At 34.8% G+C, this 25,605-nt stretch overlaps 2 protein-coding genes across 2 annotated transcripts in view; one reads left to right on the top strand and one right to left on the bottom strand.

Moving 5' to 3' along the window:
- LOC145296673 (SET domain-containing protein 9-like) overlaps positions 1-16,321 on the bottom strand; it is a 33,484-nt gene extending 17,163 nt beyond the window's left edge. Inside the window, exon 1 of the mRNA XM_080142618.1 lies at positions 16,133-16,321. Coding sequence (XP_079998744.1) covers positions 16,133-16,212 — 80 coding nt within the window. The 5' untranslated portion in view covers positions 16,213-16,321. The remainder of the gene's footprint in view (positions 1-16,132) is intronic.
- Positions 16,322-16,343: 22 nt separating this feature from the next.
- Positions 16,344-25,605, top strand: part of LOC145296671 (translation initiation factor eIF2B subunit beta-like) — a 47,471-nt gene continuing 38,209 nt past the window's right edge. Inside the window, exon 1 of the mRNA XM_080142617.1 lies at positions 16,344-16,529. Coding sequence (XP_079998743.1) covers positions 16,453-16,529 — 77 coding nt within the window. The 5' untranslated portion in view covers positions 16,344-16,452. The remainder of the gene's footprint in view (positions 16,530-25,605) is intronic.

Below are 25,605 nucleotides of genomic sequence, written 5' to 3'. Positions count from 1 at the left end.
AGTATTAATGCTGGAATCCCTCAGGGGTCCATCCTGGGCTCAACTCTCTTCCTGATCTACATCAATGATCTTCCAAAACACATACTTAAATCATTCATTGACATCTATGCTGATGACATGACTATCAAAGGCCGTAAATGACCAGGTTCTCTCTGATTCTCGCTCTTCTGATCTTGAGCGCATGGTACAGTGGGGGAAGAGGTGGCTGGTTATTTTTAATGCATCCAAAACCAAATTTCTATCTTTACATCATCAACGCTCTGATCCCCATCTGTCATCAATTGAAGTGGATGGCTCTTGTCTTGGGGAGGCTCCATGTTTAGACAAGCTTTTGGGTTTGACCTTTACTCCTGATCTGAAATGGAACACATACATCAGGTCTGTTGCCAAGGACGCTGGGAAAATGGTGGGATCCTTCTACCGCTCCAGAAGATATCTCACTACTGATGCAATTCTCTATCTGTATAAAAGCCAAGTACGTCCAAGGATGGAGTACTGCTGCCATATCTGGGCAGGAGCTGCTAAAAACAGCCTATCCTGCCTTGACAGAGTACAAAATACACTTCGTAGCTTAGTGAGGAATGCCCTTTTCTCTTCCCTGCAACCACAGAAGAAACGTTGCGAGCCTGTCTTTGTTTTATCATTATTTCCATCGCAAGTGCTCGTCTGAGCTCCAATCTCTCGTCCCCCCTCACCAATCTTTCAGGAGAAACACCCATCTGGCTGAAACTACTGTCAATAATTTTCCCCACTCTTTATCTGTGCCTAAATCCAAACGTAGATTCCATGAGTAGAGCTTCTTTCGCAGAAGTGCACGACTGTGGAACTCTCTTCCGTTTGCCTGTTTCCCACCTGACTACAACTTGGATGTCTTCAAGTCCAACATAAACAAATTCCTGACAAACCGCCCCCTTAAGTAAGACACACTATCAAATCTCCAATACTAATGATTACTACAATACTATCTCACTGATTACTGTACACGCAATAACCCTTATCCCTGAGTGGCCTCCGGGCCTTGATAAGTGGTGACCTCCAAATAAAAAAAAAATAAATAAAGATGGAATAGATTTCTACTCATATATATATATATATAAAAATTCACAGTTTTTCTATTTTTAAACTTCTTTCAGAAAAATATAATTTTTTGTTTGACATATTTATATTAATTTCCTTAATCTCCTCAGGGGAAAAACCTACATCGAAATTAATAAAAATATTGTATTCTTTGTCCAAACAATAAATTTTTGTTTTGAAAATTATATTTTTCTAAATGAAATTTAAAGATAATTATTACAGTAAATAATTATATATAAGTGATATGGATCTGTCTGCTTGTGTGCAGAATGATCTCTTCCAAACTACTCTTTCAATTTTTGGACTATGGACTTAAAACTTGATATATAGGAAATTCGAATCTATGGAACAAATTCTATTTGTTTTTTAACTAGTAAAAATAACTGCTTAGGGGTCAAAATTGAAGAATTGGAACTTGGCCGGTATAAATCGACTAAATGTATTATTTCTATATGCAGATATGCATTTATACTTTCAATAATGTTACTTTTTAACTTTTGATATGTGTATGGGCTTAGTTCAGATGGTAATGAATAATGCTGGAGAGCTATATGTTTTGGTTTCAATTCTAGCTGATGGCACCCATGTCATATTTTTATTTTTATTTTTTTTAACTTTTAAAATTACGACTATATATTGGGTACAACATAATAATCAAAAGAGAATTGGTTCTATAATAAAAAAAAATATGAACTCTGCATAATTAAAATATCATATTTATGCATATTTTGTCGACTGAGCAATGCCGGGCAGTCTGCTAGTATACATACATTTATATATATATATATATATATATAACATATACTACATACATTTAAGACTATGATAAAGACCCTATACACCCTTCTACATTACACTATATATAATACACTCCTCCTTTATTTAGAATTCGATAAAACTCCCCCAACATCAGCTATAATTTTAATTGATGTATTTCGTTGCTAATGAATCCCACGCTAGACGCCGCATCCCCACTATGTTACCAAGCATCTTCTCTACTCTTCTGATGAGAAGCATTAGGCTTCGAAATGCTTTGGCATAAAGAGTCCCTTCTATCCCCCAACTAATTGTTTGTATTCCCTTACTGAATAAATGAACCAATCTATATTTACCAATATATAGTTTTGTGACTTCATATCCCATTCCTATTGTTCTCCGGTATATATATATATATATATATATATATATATATATATATATATATATATATATATGTATATATATATATATATATATATATATATATATACTAGCAAAAGTACTCATCGTTGACTGGGTTCAAAATCAGCCTACAGAAAATGGACTCTGATTTATGAAAGTATGATAGGTTATGAAAAAGAAAGGTTGTAAAGAGATAGCTTCGAATTTGGGGGTATCAAAACCAAAGCAAAATATGATGAAAGTAAAAATTAAATAGATAAACCCCATAATTTATTATACCATACCTGTTCACACTGAAACACTTATCACAATATTCTGTGGATCTATATTAAAAAAACCTTGTTAAACTTTGTGACATATTTCCATTCTATGGAGGTCAGGCACGAACGAACACTCCATAATTTTATTATACCATATTTCTTCAAACTGAAACATAATTATCAAAGTATACTTACGCAGATAGATATGAAAAGTCTTTATTAAAGTTTGAGCCTATTTCCATTCTATGGAGGCCAGGCGCAAACGCAGACCCCACAATTTTATTATACCATCCCTATTTAAGTTAAAACATACTTATCAAAGTATTATTATGTACATCTATATCAAAAACACTTATAAACGTTTTTTTTTAATTTTTAAATTTTTTATTTCCATATTTTGTGGACCAGGCGTGTACGCAGACCCCAATTTTAATGAATCATCATCATGGCAGATCAAGCATACCCATTCCTGTGTCTCGATACATCTTTTATCGTTATATGTGATCAGTTTTCTATAATAGTCAACCATATAGGAGCCTATTCGTGACCAGGTATTTATTTGCTCCATCACCGAACAAATTAGGCACAAGGCCGATTTTTAATGTGAGGAGTGAAGGGGGAATGGGGACCAACTCCCCGGAGAGTAGGGGAGGTGGATAGTGACAATTGGTATGACGGGTCTAACTACTTTAACATGCCTGGATATCTCCCACTCTGCCGTAAGGACTCTGACAGACATATGCACTGACTTGGAGTTTACATTCGTAATACCCTTCCCTTGACTAGAGAAACAAACCTAGAAACAGATGATCAAGCCTTTATGTGCTTTAGACTAATCATGCAACACAACATTAGCTACTTTTACTTTCTCTACCGCTCTCCCTCGACCCAAGACTGCACCATAATAAACAAAGTATCTGACAGCATAGACACAGCACTCTCCTTCGACACTAGCACCCAAGTACATGTATTTGGTGACTTTAATGTCCATCACAAAAACTGGCTTGGATTCTCTACTTACACAGATGCAGCGGGCAGCGCAACTCACAGCTTCTCTATATCTCACTCCCTATTGCAAATTGTTACTTTTCCAACCCATTTCCCTGATCAGGAAGAACAACACGCATCACTCTTAGATCTGTTTTTGACCACAGTTCCTGATGATTGTATAACGAAAGCCGACAGCCCACTTGGGAACGCTGATCATGCAGTGATAATGGTTGAAATCGCCCTAAACTCTAGACCCAAAACTGAAGAGCCAGTGCTCAAAACAATGAGATATTATAAAAAGGCTGACTGGGAAGCCATCAGAGATTTTATCAGAGACGCCCCATGGGGAAATATTTTTTCTCTTCCTGCTGAACAGTGTGCAAACGAGACCACTGAATGGTTCAAAACTGCAATCGAAGCGCATGTTCCCATGCGGAAATTCTATAGCAAGCTCCACTCTCCCCAACGGCTTAGCTCGACTTGCACAACTGCCATTGCTCAAAGGCAGCATGCATTCCGCAGGTTTAACCGACATAAGTCCAGTTCAAACAGACAGAAGTACATAGAAGCTAGAAGTAACGTTAAGAAAGAAATAGCGATAGCTAAGAGGGAATTTACGGAAACCACTAAAAAACGCATCGAAGCACAAAAACTAGGAACTTGTGACTTCTGGAAAATCTACAACAGTGTAGTAAACAATGGGAAATCAACAATTCCCCCACTAACCAACAAACACGAGGTTGTTTGCTCAGCAACCGAAAAGGCTAACATGCTTGCCAGTCGGTTTGCCTCAAGCTCCACACTGGACCCTTCCAATTTCCTATGCGGACAAACGTCACGCTAGACGATCTGAAAAATCACCCCTGCTCAGGTGCATGCTATCATAAAAAACTTTGACACTTCAAAAGCATGTGGACCCGACCTTATCCCAGCTGTGCTATTAAAAAAGTGCTCAGCCGAAGTAGCTTCAGTTCTCTCCAAACTCTTCAACAAATGCCTTAATGAATCTTGCTTTCCAGGCTGTTGGAAAACTGCTTCTGTGGTACCAGTATTTAAGAATTCTGGCGAAAGAACTGACCCATTAAATTATCGCCCTATTAGCCTCCTCCCACTTTTTGCCAAAATATTTGAGACCTTAATTAACCATGCTCTAGTCCAGCACCTTACAGATGCTAAACTTCTGACCGACCAACAATATGGATTTAGACAAGCCCGTTCCACAACAGACATCCTCACTGTAATCTCTGAACGCATATACCATTCACTGGACAAAGCGGGAGAAGGCAGAGCGGTAGCTCTAGATATATCTAAGGCTTTTGACAGGGTATGGCATGAGGGTCTCCTCAGGAAGATTAGATCATACGGTATCACTGGTAGAATACTTAACATAATTAAATTCTTCTTAGATAAGAGAAAAATCCAGGTTGTCCTTGACGGTCAGACATCTAAACAATATGATATAAATGCAGAAGTGCCCCAGGGATCTATCCTTGGACCTCTACTGTTCCTGATATTCATAAATGACCTCCCCGATAAAATTGCCTCTGAGATGGGTATATATGCTGATGACACCACGCTCTATAGCAGGTATGACAGGAAAACAAATGAACATATATCTAAAGTAATGGCAGAAACACTAGAGGATGACATCCAATCAGTAGTGGAATGGGGACAAAAATGGATGGTCATGTTCAATGCCGCCAAGACTAAACTGGTTTCATTCAATAATTACAAGAAACCTTCTCTACCACCTATAGCAATGGCCAACGACTTTTTATCTGAGAGTACGTCTTTCAAGCTCCTTGGCCTAACGTTCACAGGAAACATGAGTTGGAACAATTACATCGAAGGCATTGCCAGGGCCGCTGCAAGGAAGGTGGGCTCTCTCTACCGTGCTAGAAAACTACTAACACCCGAAAGTATCCTGTACCTCTATAAGGCAACCATTCGCCCATGTATGGAGTATTGTTGTCATATTTGGGCTGGTGCATCGGCTACTAATCTCTCTCTCCTTGACAGGGTTCAAAAGAGAGTTGCAAATCTGATAGGCCCTAAACTGGCATCTAAGCTTCAGCCTTTGTCCCATCGACGAAACGTTGCATTCCTCTGCCTGTTCTACAAGTATTTTAATGGTGAATGCTCTGATGAACTGCAAACACTTGTGCCCCCACGACGTGAACACCCTCGACAGACCCGACAAGCTGCAAAATCCCACCCCCACACCGTAGAGATCCCTAGATGTAAAAGATCTTTCTACTCCGGTAGTTTCTTCCCCAGAACTGCTAGACTTTGGAATTCCATTCCAGGTCACTGCTTCCCCAACTGTACTGACATGCAGAAGTTCAAGTGCAACGTGAACCAACATCTTGCTGCCCAAATCCCTACATAGTACCCCAGTAGTTGTTTCCCCTGATAGTAGCCCCCTACACCAAAGTGGCAATGTGCCTTGTTTGGGGTGAAAATATAATAAAAAAAAAATAAATAAAAATAAAAAAAAGGGTTTCCCCTACATTGACCAAGGTCTTATATGTGGGGTTTCCCCCACATATGGTCTTTGCTTGCAGTATCTGTCGGAACAGATGGTATTTATTTGCTCCCCCACCGAGCAAATTAGGCACAAGGCCGATTTTTAATGTGAGGAGTGAAGGGAGGGGGAAGGGGAAAAGGGGACCAGCTCCCGAGAGGTGGGAAATGGGAGCTGGTAAAAGGTCAGACATGTGGGGTTGCCCCCACATCTGGTCTTTGCTAGTCATAGCTAGTCAAAGCTTGCAGTATCTGCCGGAACAGATACTACACTTTGATCTTGGCCCAAAGGCCACAAAGGTGGCCTATTCGTGACCAGACACAGATGTTCAGCTTTATATTATAGAAGATATATATATATATATATATATATATATATATATATATATACAAAGACTATTATTTGATTTATTGAAAACAACAGATCAGCATAAGAGTAATTGCATGAACAAATAAAAGCCGTGAAACTACTAAAACGAATCAAATGCTTTGTTGTATAGTTTACATTGTTCTTTTTTAGAATGATACTTATTTTTAAAAAAATACAGAAAAATCTTTATGATGTACATACTCGTCATGGAACAAAGATGTCATATTCCAAAAATTACATGAATTGATCCTAGTGTTTTTTTTTTTTATTTAAAAAAATCAAATTTTATGACGAGCTGGATGGAGCAGAATAAAAATATGATGATGACGATGAAGAAGATAAAATTGATGATGAAGATGAAGAAAAAGATTGTGATTAAATTGAAGAAAAAGATGATAATGAAGATGTAGGCCCATATTTTTTTAGGATGCATTAAAATTAAAGGACAGACAACTCAATTCGACTAATGAGTTTTATCTGTTTCTTCATTAGCAAGAAATTATCAAAGGCTGCCAAAAATAATTAATTCTTAATTTAAAAAAATTACTTAATCAATTTACATGATTGTTAGAACATGACATGTTCATTTCGTAACAAGTATGTATACTATAAATATTTTTTGTAACAAGTATGCACACTATAAATATTTTTTGTGACAAGTATGCACACTATAAATATTTTTCATAACAAGTATGTACACTATAAATATTTTTCACAAGTATGTACACTATAAATATTTTTCGTAACAAGTATGTACACTATAAATATTTGTCACAACAAGTATGTACACTATAAATATTTTTCGTAACAAGTTTGTATACTATAAATATTTTTCGTAACAAGTATGTACACTATAAATATTTTTTATAACAAGTATGTACACTATAAATATTTTTTGTAACAAGTATGTACACTATAAATATTTTTCATAACAAGTATGCACACTATAAATATTTTTCATAACAAGTATGTACACTATAAATATTTTTCATAACAAGTATGTACACTATAAATATTTTTCGTAACAAGTATGTTCACTATAAATATTTTTCGTAACAAGTATGTATACTATAAATATTTTTCGTAACAAGTATGTACACTATAAATATTTTTCGTAACAAGTATATACACTATAAATATTTTTCGTAACAAGTATATACACTATAAATATTTTTCGTAAGAAGTATGTACACTATAAATATTTTTCAGAACAAGTATGTACACTATAAATATTTTTCGTAACAAGTATGTACACTATAAATATTTTTCGTAACAAGTATATACACTATAAATATTTTTCATAAGTATGTACACTATAAATATTTTTCGTAACAAGTATGTACACTATAAATATTTTTCGTAACAAGTATGTACACTATAAATATTTTTCGTAACAAGTATGTACACTATAAATATTTTTCGTAACAAGTATGTACACTATAAATATTTTTCATAACAAGTATGTACACTATAAATATTTTTCGTAACAAGTATGTACACTATAAATATTTTTCATAACAAGTATGTACACTATAAATATTTTTTGTAACAAGTACGTACACTATAAATATTTTTTGTAACAAGTATGTACACTATAAATATTTTTCGTAACAAGTATGTACACTATAAATATTTTTTATAACAAGTATATACACTATAAATATTTTTCGTAACAAGTATGTATACTATAAATATTTTTCGTAACAAGTATATACACTATAAATATTTTTCGTAACAAGTATGCACACTATAAATATTTTTCATAAGTATGTACACTATAAATATTTTTCGTAACAAGTATGTACACTATAAATATTTTTCATAACAAGTATGTACACTATAAATATTTTTCATAACAAGTATGTACACTATAAATATTTTTCGTAACAAGTATGTACACTATAAATATTTTTCATAACAAGTATGTACACTATAAATATTTTTCATAACAAGTACGTACACTATAAATATTTTTTGTAACAAGTATGTATACTATAAATATTTTTCGTAACAAGTATGTACACTATAAATATTTTTCGTAACAAGTATGTACACTATAAATATTTTTCGTAACAAGTATGTACACTATAAATATTTTTCGTAACAAGTATGTACACTATAAATATTTTTTGTAACAAGTATGTATACTATAAATATTTTTCGTAACAAGTATGTACACTATAAATATTTTTCGTAACAAGTATGTACACTATAAATATTTTTCTGTATTTTCGCTTTTTATAAATAAGTGTAAATATACATCATAAATGTTTTACTATAATTTTAATGTTCTGTATGATGCCTTTTGAATTGAAAGCCAGGTTTACTTTCAGAAGGGTTTTCGGCAGGATAGCTGATCTGTATAAGTTCTGGAGATGAAAAAAAGTTTCCGATGGGTAACTAATCCGTATACGTCTTGAAGATGAAACGAGTTTTTCTGATGAATAACTAATCTGTATAAGTTTTTTTTTTTTTTTTACATGGAGGTCACCACTTATCAAGGCCCGGAAGCCACTCGGGGATAAGGGTTATTGTGTGTACAGTAATCAATGGGATAGTATTGTAGTAATCGTTAGTATTGGAGATTTGATAAAGTGTCTTACTTAAGGGGGCGGTTCATCAGGAATTTGTATATGTTGGACTTGAAGACATCCAAGTTCTGGAGATGAAAAAGTCTCTGATGGGTAGCTAATCTGTATAAGTCTTGAACTTTAAAAGTTTGCAGACAAAGAGCAAAGATCTATCTTCTGTGGACCGGAAAAATTATGCACCAATATTTTTATGGAGCAATTCCAGTTTCTGGTTGAATGCTAGCAGAACGTGGCTCAATATGATTAGTTAGTTCCTATCGGCAGTGTCTATAAGAAGAACCTTCCAATTTTTTTTTTAATCATTCCCTCCTTTATATAAAACAAATATTGCAACAATATCCACTAAAATAACTGTTATAGTAAAACAGTTTTGCTAACATTTAATGTGACCATCTATTTTTCTACACATTCCATTACCGACTGGAGATCATTATCTTGCCCTAGATGTGTGTATTTCTTATCATTTTCATCATTTTATCTTAGCTGGGGATGGAGCATTCTACCGGATATCAGACAATAACATACTATCTTAGACATTCCAACCAATAGATCTTTGTAAGATTCTAACTGTCCCTTTAAATACAATTATATGTATCTTCACTTTTTTTTTTTTTTACATGGAGGTCACCACTTATCAAGGCGCGGAAGCCACTCGAGGATAAGGATTATTGCGTGTACAGTAATCAATGGGATAATATTGTAGTAATCGTTAGTAATGGAGATTTGATAAAGTGTCTTACTTAAGGGAGCGGTTTATGAGGAACTTGAAGACATCAAAGTTGTAGTCAGGTGGGAAACAGGCAAACGGAAGAGCGTTCCACAGGCGTGCACTTCTAAGAAAGAAGCTTTGCTCATGGAATCTACGCTTTGATTTAGGCACAGATAAAGAGTGGGAAAAATTAATGACAGTGGTTTCACTGTACTTGGTTCATCGAGTATATTTGGCCGGTAATTTTAAAAATTCTTTTTCATGAGTTCGGTGGTTCCTATAATTACTGGAATGATAAAAATCTTCCTAAGATTCCAGTTTCTTTTCATGTTGTACATAAGACCTTGGTATTTTGTTATCTTTTCCCTCTCAGCTCTTTTTAACACAACATCATTGAAGGCTCTAACTTCTAAGGTAGCTTCTTTCTCCTTCTTATCCCGTATCACTGTCAGGTTTAATAGCTCCATTTTCTAGTTACATAGCTGTAGGAATTGCATACTCATACTGGATGGTGTATAACTTTAGAATATAGAGACATGTCATCAGCAAATGCACCTATCTCAGATGCACTCATTCTGAAATAAAAAGATCTTACAGTTTCGACATGTTAAAAATATACAGGTCGGTAGAGAATTCAATTCTATTGCATTTGTTTAAAATTATTTGTTGTTTTTATTTTTTGTTCATGAGTTCTCTGTAGTAAACTATTCTGGACTTTTATCAAATATATGATGGTCATTCCAAAAGTAATGCCTCCTATGTTTTACTAAAAAATTTGAAAAGTTACAAAGACAGGAGCGGTACCATTAAAACGAGTGACGTTTTTTGCTTCAAAATTTATTTTTCTACATAGTCATCATCATTCTCTTTTGCACTTTTGCCAGGAATGAACGAGAGTCTTGATGCTTCGGTTCTAAAGGTCAGTGCCTGCCGAGGTGGTCCATTTTTTTTATGGCTGCGATTATGGCATTGTCATCAGGGAAATGCTACCCACGTAATGCATTCTTCAGAGGTCTGAACAAGTGGAATTCTGAAATGGCCAGGTCAAGACTATACAGTGGGTAAGACAGCACCATCCAGCATAATCATGTTGACACACCAGTTCCCATCAGATCACTAAAGTTAAGCAACGTTAATCTTGGTCATTACTAAAATGGGTGAGCAATTTGGGAATTCCAGGCGCTGTATGTAGGAGGACATCAACACCTCCCTGCAAGAGTTGCTAAAATATAACATCATCATCTTCCCTAATGGGGATATACATGCGACTGGAGACCACTTGTGAATTTCATACTCGCATGGAATATCCTCCTTCAGAGGAAGCCGCTTAAACCCAGATAGGGTTAGTGCCGTTTCATGCACACAGCACCATCCAGTTAAACCTTGTCACATATTCTGTGGTTTTCAAACTTGTGTATGGCCTGGTTTTGTCATGTTGCAAATGGAATGTTTCTCTTTTCTCTAGCCTTACACAAGCAATTCAAGCATTCAGCTTTGTCCACATTTCAACATAATGTTGAGAGTTGACAGTCGACCTTGGTTCCAAAGAATTTAGGAGGATGATGCCTTTCCTGTCCCAGAAGACAGCACATATCATTTTGCCTGCAGACATCTGCATCTTGAAGTTCTTCTTTGCTGGGAAGTGTGAGTGGTGTCATTCTATCAACTGCCATTTGAACTCCGACTCGTAGTGGTGACACCACGTCTCGTCACCAGTGATGATGCAGTCCAAGAATCCATTACATCTGGCTTCATACTGATTCAACAAATCCTGACATCCTGGAAATGGTCCTTTTGGTCCAATGTGAACATCTGTGAAGCCCAATTAGCATATGTGAACATCTGTGAAGCCCAATTAGCATATGTGAACATTTGTGAAGCCCAATTAGCATATAGTTTGTTGTATTTTATGCATGACAAAATCGTTACCAGTGCACTGACACCAACATTCAACTCTACACAAATTTCATTCACCATGATCCGCCGATCAGCATGGACAGGTTGGTCGAGGCACATAGTGTTTTCTAGGGTGGTGGCTGTGCATGGGTGTCTAAAGCTTGCTTTCTCACTTACATTTTTATCGCCACTCTGAAATCGACAAATCCATCTCTGCTGACATCAGCTGCATCGGCTTCGTAAAGGTTCTTGTTTTTATTTTGCATATATTAAAAATGTACACTTTCTGCATGGAGGAATTCAATGACACCTCTCTTCTTCTGACACACGTCCATGACAGGGGTTGCTTTCCTAAAGTCTCACATCATCAATATCTGAAACAAAGAGATGAAAATTTCAGGTTATGAATGCATATGTTCAGTTATCATAACAATGCAATTTACAATCCCTTCAGGCGGAATAAAAAATAGGAGACATTACTATTGGAACGACCCTTGTAATAATAATAAAGTACTTAATTCCTAATTTTTTTTTTTTTTTTTTTACATGGAGGTCACCTCTTATCAAGGCCTGGAAGCCACTCGAGGATAAGGGGTTATTGCGTGTACAGTAATCAATGGGATAGTATTGTAGTAATCGTTAGTATTGGAGATTTGATAAAGTGTTTTACTTAAGGGGGCGATTCAAGAATTTGTATATGTTGGACTTGAAGACATCCAAGTATAGTCATCCAAATTATTTAGCATAAAATAGGTTTCGTCATTAGTTTTTTTTTTCTTTTTGTTTTTTTACAAAGGAGTCACCACTTATCAAGGCCCAGAGGCCACTCAAAGATACAGGTTAATGAGTATACAGTAGTCAATGGGACAATATCGTAGTAATCGTTAGTAGTGGAAATTTGGTAAATTGGATTACTTAAGGGGAACGACTCATCAAGAACTTGTTTACGTTGGACTTGAAGATTACTTCTGAACAACTTATTTTTAGTTAAACTGTGGTTTAGTGAAAACACTAACATTAAAAACACCGATAGCAAATTGCATTGTACACATGAAACGCTCAAATGAAAACTAGGCTGAAAAATATAGTTGCCATCTTTATAAACAAGTCCAGAACGGAGATGAAAGAGATACTTCAAGTTTATACTTTTCTAGATAAAGACAGAAACTTTTTTCTTTTTTTTAAGCAAAGAAAGCCATTATTTTGCCCCCCCCCCTTTTTGTCGTTGTTGGTTACAAAATTTTCGCACATACACTAAAAAAAACGTTTAAACTTTATTTTAATAATAAATAAATAAATAAATGAAAATTTCGTCCTTTACTTAAAATTATTAAGAGTTATGTGCCCTTAGTTTCGTTTCGACTTGTTTACAAAGATGGCAACTATATTTTTTCGGTACAGCTTTTAATTTCATCATTTCAGGTGTACGATGAAACTTCATGTTTTAAAGTTATGGTACTCATGCAGAGAGTGATCCGTGCTGAAATAATAACATTGTTATTTAAAAAGCCATTCTTAACATGGGTGGGGAGAGGAGGGTGTTTTGTACCTATTCTGTACTTTAACCTTACAATTAAATAAAAGAAAAAACATATCATAAAACTTTATTTAAACGTAGAAATAGGATTTAAAAAAAATAGCGCGGCAGTCACTCACTCGCTGCAACGCATTAGTAATGCTGGATTGCTGGGTTGCTGGGTGTGTCAGAAATTTCATGAAAAATAGTGAATAATTCCACGCCATTTTTCTAAGCTTATAACTCCTCGAAAAATGTAATTCAAGCTCTAATTTTTTTTTCAATTAAAGGAGCAAGGACCAAGGTTTCATTTAAAAAAACAAAAAAAAACAAACGTGTTTTTTTTTTAAAGGTTTTAAACTTCGGACTTTACAGGTAAATTTCTAAAAAACACTACTTTTTTTTGTTTTAAATTTGAATATATTATTTATTGACTTTTTCTCTTCAATTTGTGATATATAACACTTTGGTGAGTAAATTAATTATTTACCTTTTAATAGACATTTCAAAATGGGAGGCGTGAATTATTCGACCTCCTGTCTTTCCAAGCTTATAACTACTCGAACAATGTAATTCAAGCCCTAATTTCTTTTTCAATTAAAGGAGCAAGGACCAAGGTTTCATTAAAAAAACAAAGAAAAGAAAAAACAAACAATGTGGTTAAAAAAAGGTTTTAAACTTCGAACTTTACAGGTAAATTTCTAAAAAAACACTACTTTTTTTGTTTTAAATTTGAATATATTATTTATTGACCTTTTCTCTTCAATTTGTGATATATAGAACTTTGGTGAGTAAATTAATTATTTACTTTTTAATAGACACTTGAAAATAGGGGGGGGCGTGAACTAAAAAAAACGTTTGTCTAAAATATTATATTCGGTTTATTGGAAAGAGCATAAAATTTCACATTGACCCTGAAAATATCGTAAAAATAGAATCAATAGACAAATTTTGATAGATTTTTAAAGTTTAAAAATTGAAAAATATTGAGTTCGTAAAATTCATTACTGTTTTTAAAAAATAAAAAAAAATATTTCTATTACTTTTAAAACAACTTTAATAGTTTATTTTTGAAGTATAATCCATAAAGAAAATAAACAACTCACTTTTAAAAGAGAAATTACGAGTTTTTTATATTTTATTTGCAGTTTCGTGTTAGGGGTGTCTAGCACCAAAGTTATTATTGCTTTTTTTTTTTTTTTTTTTTTTTCCTTTTTAACAAAATTATGGTTTAAGTAAAAATAGGTTGTTTGGGAGTCATCCCATTTAACAAACGATTTATTAATGACAATTTCAAAAGTTAGACTAGTTTTGTTTGATTTTCCAAGCGGTGACAAAGCAAATTAATCCACTGTATTAATTTGTTGTCTGATTTTTATAGAATATTTTTCCCCAAATACTTATTTGGGTAAATATCCAGATACGCTACTACAAAACGCCGACCACTCTAATTTGTTTTTTTATAGGTAATTGAGGTCGCTGACAACGAATCTGATAGTCAAACTTGGGGCAAATTTACCGTTTGCATAGTATTAACCCCTGAACCCACGAACTACTGTCCACCATTTTGCAGCTTCCGTTTATGCTACGCGCATGCACGCTGTAGCATAAACGACGGCTTCACCAAGCAAACTACGTTGGGGGTGAGGGGATTTTTTTTTTCCAGGACATAGAATTTTCTAATTTTCAAAAATACATTATAGCACTTTTTGGGTGGAAAATTTAAAATTAGCTGAAAAAGAAATAAAACAAGAAAAGGAAAGCACTCCAAGTTGGAGTAGGAGGGGGGGGGTTAATTTATCTTTTTTTTTTTTTTTTTTTTTTTTTTTACCTGGAACATAGAATTTTCAAAATTTCAAAAAGTAACGCACCGACATACCAATTAGAACACCATTTAACATTTTCCGAAGATTTTACTGTGTACATTGGGGGCATGAGCGGGGGGGGGGATGTGATGTTGGGGCGCGCGCGCCCCAACATCACATCCCCCCCCCCCGCTCATGCCCCCAATGTACACAGTAAAATCTTCGGAAAATGTTAAATGGTGTTCTAATTGGTATGTCGGTGCGTTGAAAAATGTTTAACTAAACTGCAAAAGCACCTATTAAGCCACATAAGTTCTATAATTGAATCCCCCTCCCGCAAAAAAGAATGAAAAACAAAGATGTTTGGTGCTTATGTTTTTGTAAACCACATTAAAAACTACGCGAGACAAAAAAAAAAAAAAGTCCAATTTGTTGTACTTTTCTTTAACTGTAAGTCATTAAAAAAAATGTCAGTCCGTAAGTTTTTGGTACGCCATGTGAGAAGGCAGTTTTCTAGGTGAAGCAAGCCGTCATTCATGCTGCAGCGCACGCGCGTAGCGTAAACGGAAGCTGCAAAATGGTGGAAAGTTATTCGTGGGTTCGGGGGTTAATACCATGCAAACGGTAAATTTGCCCCAAGTTTGACTATCAAATTCGTTGTCAGCGACCTCAATTACCTATAAAAAAGCAAATTAGAGTGGTCGGTGTTCTGTAGTAGCGTATCTGGATATTTACCCTTTGGGGTTTGTATTACTGTACACATAGATTCGAAAAAGTTGTCAAAAAACAAATATATAACAAATAAATTTTATCAAAGGCAAGATAAGTTACTTTCTGCTGATTATTTTACAAATTGTTTTTTGATTTTTGCGGAAAAAAAAAAACAGATTTTAATCAACAACTTAATTCAAACAATGTTTTATCGTACAAGTTGCCACCCGGACTTAGGGTTAGAGGTAGGGCTAAGAAAATGTACGTTTTTAATATTTGCAAAATAAAAACAAGAAATCCGCAAAAAAATTAATACGATGGATTATTTTGCCGTCACCGCTCGAAAAATAAGACAAAACTAGTCGATAAAATTTGACAGTCATTTGACAAGAGAGAACCAACCGCTTTAAAATAACCTAAAAGTTAAACAAACTTCAAAAACAAAAAAATACATGAAGTTTGTTTTTAATTTTACTCATATAAATTTATCCCCCCCCCCTTTTTTTCGACTCCTTCACTTTACCTTTGAGCCCAATTGACAGCTAACCAAGGGACAAAGCGATGGCGATACTGTCGCCAATGTCGAGTTAGAAAATTAGGCATTTCTTCTGACCCCGTCTCAAGGAGACGAAGGCAGAATTTGTGATTGAAGAAAAGACATGTTCGACGCTTTAAAGGGCAGACCACCCATAGTTAAATTCTTTAATGGGTGACAGGAAGTTAGCGTATCAGGGACGAGTTACACCGGAAACTGTCTAGTGAACATGCGTAGTGAAATATTAAGATTCACAAAATACTCGCTTTCGTGTTTAGAAATTTATCTGTAAAAAGAGATCGGAAATAATGAAAACAATACGAAAAAGAGATAAAACTGACCTTGATGGAAATATCAAAACGTTGACAAAGAAACTTAAAACAGGGTAATGGATTAATTTTTGTGATTTTTAAGTGTTCACTTGCTAATGTTTTGGTTCTATGCTGCATTGCTGCAATATTGTTTTTAAAAACATTTGCTGTTCATTTTGTTTTGGTCCACGTGTTTTTATTGGTTTCTTAAAGGAAAACATTGGAAGAATTAATCATTTAATTTTTAGTATTTCTAGGTATTTTAGCAGAGAAATCAACAAACGAGAAAAAAAGGGGGTAAAAAAATTAAATATATAACAAATAACTGTTACCAAATGCAAGATTAGTTACTCTTCTACTTACCTGGATAAGTTTTGCGTGTTTTAACATATTTTAAAGCTAAAGAAGGCAGTAAACGGAAAGACACAAACTGAATCATTGTACTGCTTTCTGCATATTACATGTAACTACATACTATACAATGCTTCAAGTAAACTACATTCACCTCTTACATTTTAAAGCTTTTAATCGGTTCGAAAAACAGCTTCGAGTTGGTAAGTTAAACCGACAATTAAGATGACTGAAGAGAACATGCCGTATATTCGGAGCATAAATGGCCCAAACGTCCAGAAATAAACAAAATACTGATAGAAATCCACCCAGTTACATGACATTACATTACATGAAGTTTTTGTTTTTTTTTCAACTTTATCTTTTTGAGAGGCTAAAAGTTTTTGGCACTTTATGCACATTGTTTGGAGAATTATTTTTGAAGAATTTCATTCGGAACAAGAGGCGACAATTCAAAGAATTGCTGGTTATATCCAAAAATTCAGTGCGCAAAGTTAAGACGCAGGAAGTGGACTCAGTTTATGGAACGGAAGTCAGTAAACATGAAACGAAATACAAAAACCATATGAAAATAATTTATTTCAAAAAATTAATTTAGTTTTAACTCTTCTTGTGCTATCATGAAACCTTAAAAAATAAACTTTCGGCGTTAGTTAAGATTCGCACACTTGTATTTACAAAGTGAAAATCTGAACACGACAAACTTTCATTTTTTTTTTTTATTTCTATAAATAGTTTTTTCACATACACACAAAACTAATGAGAATCTTTATTTTCATTTCTTTAAATGGTGTCTTTTTGAAATATTTGTTTTTCACAAGTTTTATCACATAATTTTGTCATAAATATATGAACATTTTTTATTTTGTGTTATAAAAAAAACTTAAACATTTGTATAAAAAAACTTTGGTAAATTTATACAAACACCGTGACAGCGAATTAACCCTAAACCCTAACCCTAACCTTAACGCTGTCACGGTGTTTGTATAATAATACCAAAACTTTCTTAAAATGAATTAAATTTCGTCATAATAATGTATGAAAGTTTTTGTTAACACTTCTTGTATTAAAAGAAAAAGGGTACTCATGCAGAGAGTGATCCGTACTGAAATAATGTTATTATTTAAAAAGCCATTCTTAACATGGGGAGGGTGTTTTGTAGCTATTCTGTACTTTAACCTTACAATTGAATAAAAAAAACATATAAAACTTTAATTAAACATGGAAATACGGTTTATAAAATAGCGCGGATCAGGGATCACTCTCTGCATTAGCACCAAAAAAAGATTTGTTTTCGTAATTTTATTAAAGGTAGCTACTTTATTTTATGATACATTATTTATGACAAAATTATGTGATAAAATTTGGAAATTTTAAATTGTTCCCATATGAATATATTTTAAATATTTAGAAAATTTTTGTAGAAATGTAAACTATGAAAGCTTAATTTTTTTTTTTAAATAAAATATTTCCATATGAATATATTTATAGAAATGTAAAAAATAAGCTTTTTATTTTGTTCTTTTTTTTTTATTTTTTTTTTTTTTTATTCAATTTTCACCCCAAACAAGGCACAGTGCCACTTTGAAGCAGGGGGCTACTATTAGGGAATTAATTAGCGGGGTCATTATGAAGGGAGAAGAGTAGAAAGATGTTTGTTAACATTACACTTGAACTTCTGCATATCATTGCAGTTGGGAAAGCAGAATCCCTGAAGGGAGTTCCAAAGACCCGCAGTTCTGGGGAAGAAACTATTGGAGTAAAAGGCTTTCTTGCACCTAGGGATCTCCACTGTAAAGGGATGAGACTTAGTAGCTTGTCGGGGGTAGTTACGTCGGGGAGGTACAAGTGTTTGCAGTTCGTCAGAGCATTCACCATTAAAGTATTTGTAGAACAGGCAGAGGGATGCAACATCTCGTCGATGGGACAGAGGTTGAAGCCTAGATGACAGTTCAGGACCTATCAGGTTTGCGACTCTTTTTTGAACCCTGTCCAGGAGCGAGAGACAAGCAGCAGATGCACCAGCCCAGATGTGACAACAGTACTCCATACATGGGCGAATGGTTGCCTTATAGAGGTATAGGATACTGGCAGGCGTAAGTAGTTTTCTAGCACGGTAGAAGGAGCCAACCTTCCTTGCAGCAGCCTTGGCAATGCTCTCAATGTATCTATTCCAGTTCATATTCCCTGTAAACGTTAGGCCGAGGAGTTTAAAAGAAGTACTTTCAGGCAATGTGTTCTTGGCCATTGCTATTGGTGGTAGAGAAGGTTTCTTGTAGTTATTGAAGGAAACAAGCTTAGTCTTAGCAGCATTGAATGGGACCAACCATTTTTGTCCCCATTCCACTACGGATTGGAGGTCATCCTCTAGTGTTTCTGCCATTTTCTTGGATATGTGTTCATTTGTTTTCCCCTCATATCTGTTATAGAGAGTGGTGTCATCGGCAAATATACCCATCTCCGAAACAATATTATCAGGGAGGTCGTTTATGAATATCAGGAACAATAGAGGTCCAAGGATAGACCCCTGAGGCACTCCTGCATTTATGTCATATTGTTTGGATGTACGACCGTCGAGGACAACTTTGATTTTTCTATTACTTAAGAAGGATTTAATTACATTATGAATTCTTCCAGTGATTCCATATGATCTAATTTTCCTTAGAAGACCATCGTGCCATACCCTGTCAAAAGCCTTAGATATATCAAGGGCCACCGCTCTACCCTCCCCTGTTTTATCCAATGAACGGTATATACGTTCAGAAACTACAGTTAAGATATCTGCTGTTGAACGGGCTTGCCTGAATCCATATTGTTTGTCAGTCAAGAGTTTAGCAGCTGTTAGGTGCTGGACTAGGGCTTTATTAACTAAGGACTAAATATTTTGGCGAAAAGCGGGAGGAGGCTAATGGGGCGATAATTTAGTGGGTCAGTTCTTTCACCAGAATTCTTGAAGACTGGTACCACAGAGGCGGTTTTCCAGCAGTCGGGAAAACAAGATTCGTTAAGGCATTTATTGTAAAGTTTGGACAGAACTGGAGCAACCTCGGCAGAGCATTTTTTTAATAGCACAGCCGGGATGAGATCTGGTCCACATGCTTTAGAGGTGTCTAGGTTTTTTATAATAGCATGTACCTGAGAAGGGGTGATTTTTGCTATTGTTTCATAAAACTAAGTGGTTCCATATGATTGCGTTTTTCGTTTAATGCTTTATTGACTTCGATTCCATATTTAGGTAAACAAATTCACTTCTGGCGTCTTTGCGTAGTGAATTTTTGGACATAACCAGTGCTTGTATGGATTGATCATCTTTTAAACCAACGCATTTCAGGTGAAAAAATTACGTACTTGCGTGTCATGTCGAAATTAGTATAAATTTAAAAAAAAAATACGGAAAGTAATTCTTTATAAAAATAATTACAAGTAAAAAGAATTGAAAGAGTTTTATCGTATGTTATAATGTGAAAAAGTTGTGCGATCAATTTAGTATGACTTAAGGGTTCAGTTTTTAAAACTACAAATTAAAAATGCTTTTGCTAAAAATACATCTAGCACATTTTCTACTGGAACATTTTCATAATATTTGGAGTTTATACTAATCTTGTCAGGCCACGTAAATACGTAATGTTTTCACCTGAAATGCGTTTGTTTAAAAGATCACCAATCTACACAAGCACCAGATTGTTTTCCAAAACTGCACACATACCAAAAAATGTTAGCACCTGAAAAGTATAAAGTTGAAAAATTTTCTTAGAAAAAGTCTATTCACTTTACTGATTTGAAGAAAATTCTTAAACCCATTCGTAACACTGAGGTGGGAGGCATGTAATTGACCCTAACTTTAAATTCATGAAAAAATGAAAACATTTTTTCATGTAATGTCTGTACAGTCTGTACTAATTGACTGTTTGACAAAAATCTTTCCAATTGAGACTTGGAGAGCAGACCAGAAATGTCAGCACCGTCGCGGCATCGCAGTGCAGACATTTCTGGTCTGCTCTCCAAGTCCCAAGTGAAAAGATTTTTGTTTTTATTAAAACAAAAAAAAAAACTAGCAGTTTTTTTTTTTTGACAATGAAAACAAAAATGTTCAACTACAATGTTTACCATGTTTGTGAGAAATTTTTAATTGATTTTGAAGTCTTTAAAATGTCAATTTGGAAATTTCTAACTAGCCTAGTCCAAAATCCAGTATATTAGGATTCATGTGCACTTCTACACCAAATATAAACAATTTCTTGGATATGTTAAGAAATGATTGACCAAATATTTAAAAGAGTACTTGTGCATGTTAAAATAATTTTATTATTTAGAAAACCGTTCTTAACATGGAGAGACGAGGCTTCTTAACTAATCTATACTTTCACCTAACTAATAAACAAAAGATACCGTAAAAGTTGAAAATTTTTATCTAAAAAATAGTATAGAATTGAATATTGATGTGCTCATATCTTTGGTTCTATGGGACGAAACTACATGAAAATTTGCAGGCTTTTTAAAGATTATAATACTATTCTATGGTTAAAATTCTATAACAATTGGTAAAAAAGAACTTATATTTTCAAACCAATAAAATATCTCCAAATTTGTCTACATTTGTATATATAGAGTCCTAGCAGACCAGCTTCAGTTTTGCTGCTTCTGTTCTCTCCTGTAGTCTTGCCAGGCCACTAATATATATATAGAGATATACCATCTTTTTTTGACAATTTTATAAGTTCCAAATCTCTGCAACTATTGATCAGAATTTAACAAATAAAGGCTTGTTGGCAAGGTAATGACCTGAATTGTGTAGTGGGCTATGTGACATTTGCCTTTAAGAGGATCATTCATTATCGAGAGTTTATTTTTGGCACTTTTTTACAGCTATAAAATATTTCAATCATTGTCATTTGTTTTCCTAGATTTGCATATTACAAAATATCTGATATTTCCCAAAACCTCTAGCCTTGATGGAGGGGAGACTAAAACTTGCTACTATGGTTTCAAATGATCTGAAATAACAGTAAAGGGAGACTTGATTCCATATATGTCTTATATGTTGTACCCCCCCCCCTCTTTGGTGTTCATACATAAAGTAAATTACACAGTGTACAAGGATTATTTGATACTGGAGATATTCATAATCATAGCCTATTTCCAAAAGAGGGGGAGATATAACATATGAGAAATATTTGAAATTGCCAAAAGAGGTTGTGTGTGTGTGTGTGTGTGTGTAGAAATATGTTTCTTCAATTATTTCACCTTTTATTTATACCAATCCTTTAATTTATGAAGCCCAATGTAATTATAGAGCATATAACAAATAAATGACAAAAGTCTATCTTCCAAATTTCAAGATGTTGACCATCTTACCATTTATTCCTTTAAGTATGTTGACATGCACAATTCTTGATAGCACCTGTTTTGTAGCATAAAATCATTCATTTAATTATATCAATTTTACCTCTTAGCATCACTTTTCTGGCTAAAAATCAAATTGATTTTGTTCTCGAGATTCAGATACCTCAAATATCAAGTTTATAAACCAAAAATTGACAGTAGTTTGGTAGAAACCATTCTGCACACACACAGACTTTTATATTATACAAATAAAAACAGTTTATACAGAAAAAGAAAGGAAATTTTAGTTGTAAAGAAGACAAATTTTATTCTTTAATGTAAAATAAAAGTTATTTCCCTTGCTGGAGTTTATTTTCTGGCTATTAACTATTGTTTACCAAGTTGATTTTTTTTAATCCCTCTGTTATGGGAAGTACAAAAATATACAAGTTTTAGAAGAAAAGCGTTTTTGTCAGCCGGCCTTTTTTGTCAGCTGATTTAATGCTGGTGATGGGGTCTCTTTCAGGTTCGATTTGTCTGACAACTGACAGATAATGAAGGTAGTTAAGTATCCTTGGTAGAGGGTGATATCATGGTTCTTTTCTGGTTGGCACTTTCTAAGTGATGGTACAGAAACCCAAACTCAGAAAAAGAGGCTTCACCATCAGCAGTCGCTAAGACAGATTTTTTTTTTTTTTTTTTTTTATTAAAGGTCAGATTTTTGTTCTGGAGGATAAGAGTCAGATCTGTGACTTTGATTTGTTGAAGATAATTTGTTTTCTTGACTTATGAAGTTTGAACTGTTTGATGCCATTGTATTGTTGGTATATTTTTTAATCGACCCCAGGGGACAATATAATTGCATATTGTTAATGCAAGAATACAAGAACTTATTTTTATCATTGGTTATCTTGAACTTTTTAGCTCTGTAATGGCTACCAAATGTTTGTGATTAGTTTTGTCTTACATTGCAACTGGTGTAAGAGCAAAAATAATATGCCTTTTTACTTTCCCGTTTGATTCATGCAGGCTTTAAAATTATTTTGCAAAGTACTTTATCCACTGAGTGGAAGGATCTGTGATGTATTGGATAAATTATAATCACACCAAAATAATTTACAAGTTTTAGTAACAGACTTTTTTTTTTCGTTTTTTTTCAGCCAGTCTTATAAACCTTTCCTTGAATGAGTTTGTTTTGGCAAGCCTTTTTGGAGTCCAGGTGATTTAATGCTGGCAGTGGAGTCTCTTTCAAGCTTGATTTGTCTGATAACTTACAGATAATGAAGATAGTTAAGTGTCCTTGGTTGAGGTGATGGTTCTTTTCTGGTCAGCACTTTCCCAAATGATGGTACGCGTCATAGTATAATAGATCAAACTCAGGGTGAAAGGCTTCTCCATCATATCAGAGTATTAAGTTGTACATGGATTGTGTTCCTTGTCTGGCATGGATAATTAGGTTCATCATTTCTATGCTAATATTTCAGCTTTACGTTTGATTGCCTCTGTACTTATTAAAATACAACTTTGTTTTGAAGTGATTCTATTTATTTTTTTTTATTATCATTAGGCAAATGCATCTTTTGTTTGGTTTAGCTCCTTACATCAAGTGGCTTCATGCTTTATCTGGAATGATTTCCATAAAAAATATTCTCCCTGTCCCCTCAAAATATCACTTGCGACACTATAAACATTATCAACTATGCCAGCTTGTAAAACTTTGTCCGTGATGGTGAAGCACCCATCAAAAAAATGTGTATACAGGGTAGAATGATAAGTGTCGCCCTAAAGAAACAACAATACAGCTTTATTTTTATTATTGGGTCCGGAACTGGGAGCATGCCTTTTCCACAAGTGCTGGCGAAAGCTCGATGAATACTTGGCAGATGGTGGCAATCAGGCTGGCTTTGGTATTGTGGGAGGTCATGTTGGTGTTCTCGATGTATGACTAAACGAAGTAGTCTAGCGGGTTCCGGAAAGGGGAGGAGGGTGGATCAGTGAGAGATGGGGACAAAAATGGATGGTCACATTCAATGCTGCCAAGACTAAGTGTGTTTCCTTCAATAATTACAATAAACCTTCTCTACCACCAATAGCAATTGCCAAGAACACATTACCTGAAAGTATTTTTTTTAAACTGCTCGGCCTAATGTTTACAGGGAACATGAACTGGAATAGATACATTGAGAGCATTGCCAAGGCTGCTGCGAACAAGGTGAGGTCTCTCTACCGTGCTAGAAAACCATATATGCCAGAAAGTATCCTGTACCTCTATAAGTACTCCATGTATGGAGTACTGTTGTCATATTTAGGCTGGTGCATCTGCTACTTGTCTCTCACTCCTGGACAGGGTTCAAAAGAGTTGCCAACCTGATAGGTCCTGAACTGTCATCTAGGCTTCAGCCTTTGTCCCATCAACGAAATGTTGCATCCCTCTGCCTGTTCTACAAGGACTTTAATGGTGAATACTCTGACGAACTACAAGCACTTGTACCCTCTTGATGTGAATACCTCCCCACAAACCCGACAAACAGCTAAATCCCACACCTTCACAGAAGAGATCCTTAGGTGTAAGAAGGCCTTCTACTCCAATAGCTTCTTCCCCAGAACTGCTAGACTTTGGAACTCCCTTCCGGGATTCTGCTTTCCCAACTGTACTGACATGCAGAAGTTCAAGTGTAATGTGAACAGACATCTTGCTACTCATCTCCCTTCATAATACCCCTGCAAATTATGTCCTCAATAGTAGGCTCCTACTTCAAAGTGGCACTGTTCCTTGTTTGGGGTAAAATTTAAATAAAAAAAAAATAAATAAAAGTGCTAGTACTCCTTCTAAAGCCAAGCCTAGGTCTCTAGAGTTATGGGCCGGCACCGAGTCCTGCTGCCACACTCAGGGTCGGCTAGCGGCGACCTGATTGCACTACGGGATCACCACACTGTTAAGCACATCCAGGTACACTTTGGTGGTGACTTTCAAGCCGACTTCGAAGATGTGAGGTGGCATGATGTGGCTCTCACTTTAAACCACACCAATGACCATAACCGTAGGTTGTCCAATGTGTTGACCGTCCGGATTTGCATTTTGAGGGTGCTGTCAATGGTCCTGTTGTCATAACTTGGATCAGTAGCGAGCATAAGTTGTACAGTGGCGCATCTCCGATCTCGCTAGTTGACCATTGTGTCATTTTCAGATATGATAGAAGGTTCCTATCGCTCTTGGAATTTGTACACAACTGGCCAACTAGTAGATGGTCTGGAACAAAAAAAAAAAAGAAATCCGGTTTTCATCAAATTGAAATGGAATCATGTCTTTTCTAGGGCAACAATTTTATCGTTCCTCTCTGTACTTAAACATTGCATTTGTATATAGATACAACATAAGATTTAAACAATAGCACAGTACTAAATTGCTGATCTTTTGAAACACTGAAAACCTACAGAATTGAAAAACTGGTTTTGAATCCATGGTCTTCTTTCTTC

Source organism: Euprymna scolopes, chromosome 17 (genome assembly GCF_053919585.1).
Source record: "Euprymna scolopes isolate OS-2025 chromosome 17, ASM5391958v1, whole genome shotgun sequence".
In the NCBI taxonomy this organism is placed as follows: domain Eukaryota; kingdom Metazoa; phylum Mollusca; class Cephalopoda; order Sepiida; family Sepiolidae; genus Euprymna; species Euprymna scolopes.
The sequence above is the reverse complement of the archived record's forward strand: the minus strand, read 5'-3'. Positions and strand labels throughout refer to the sequence as shown.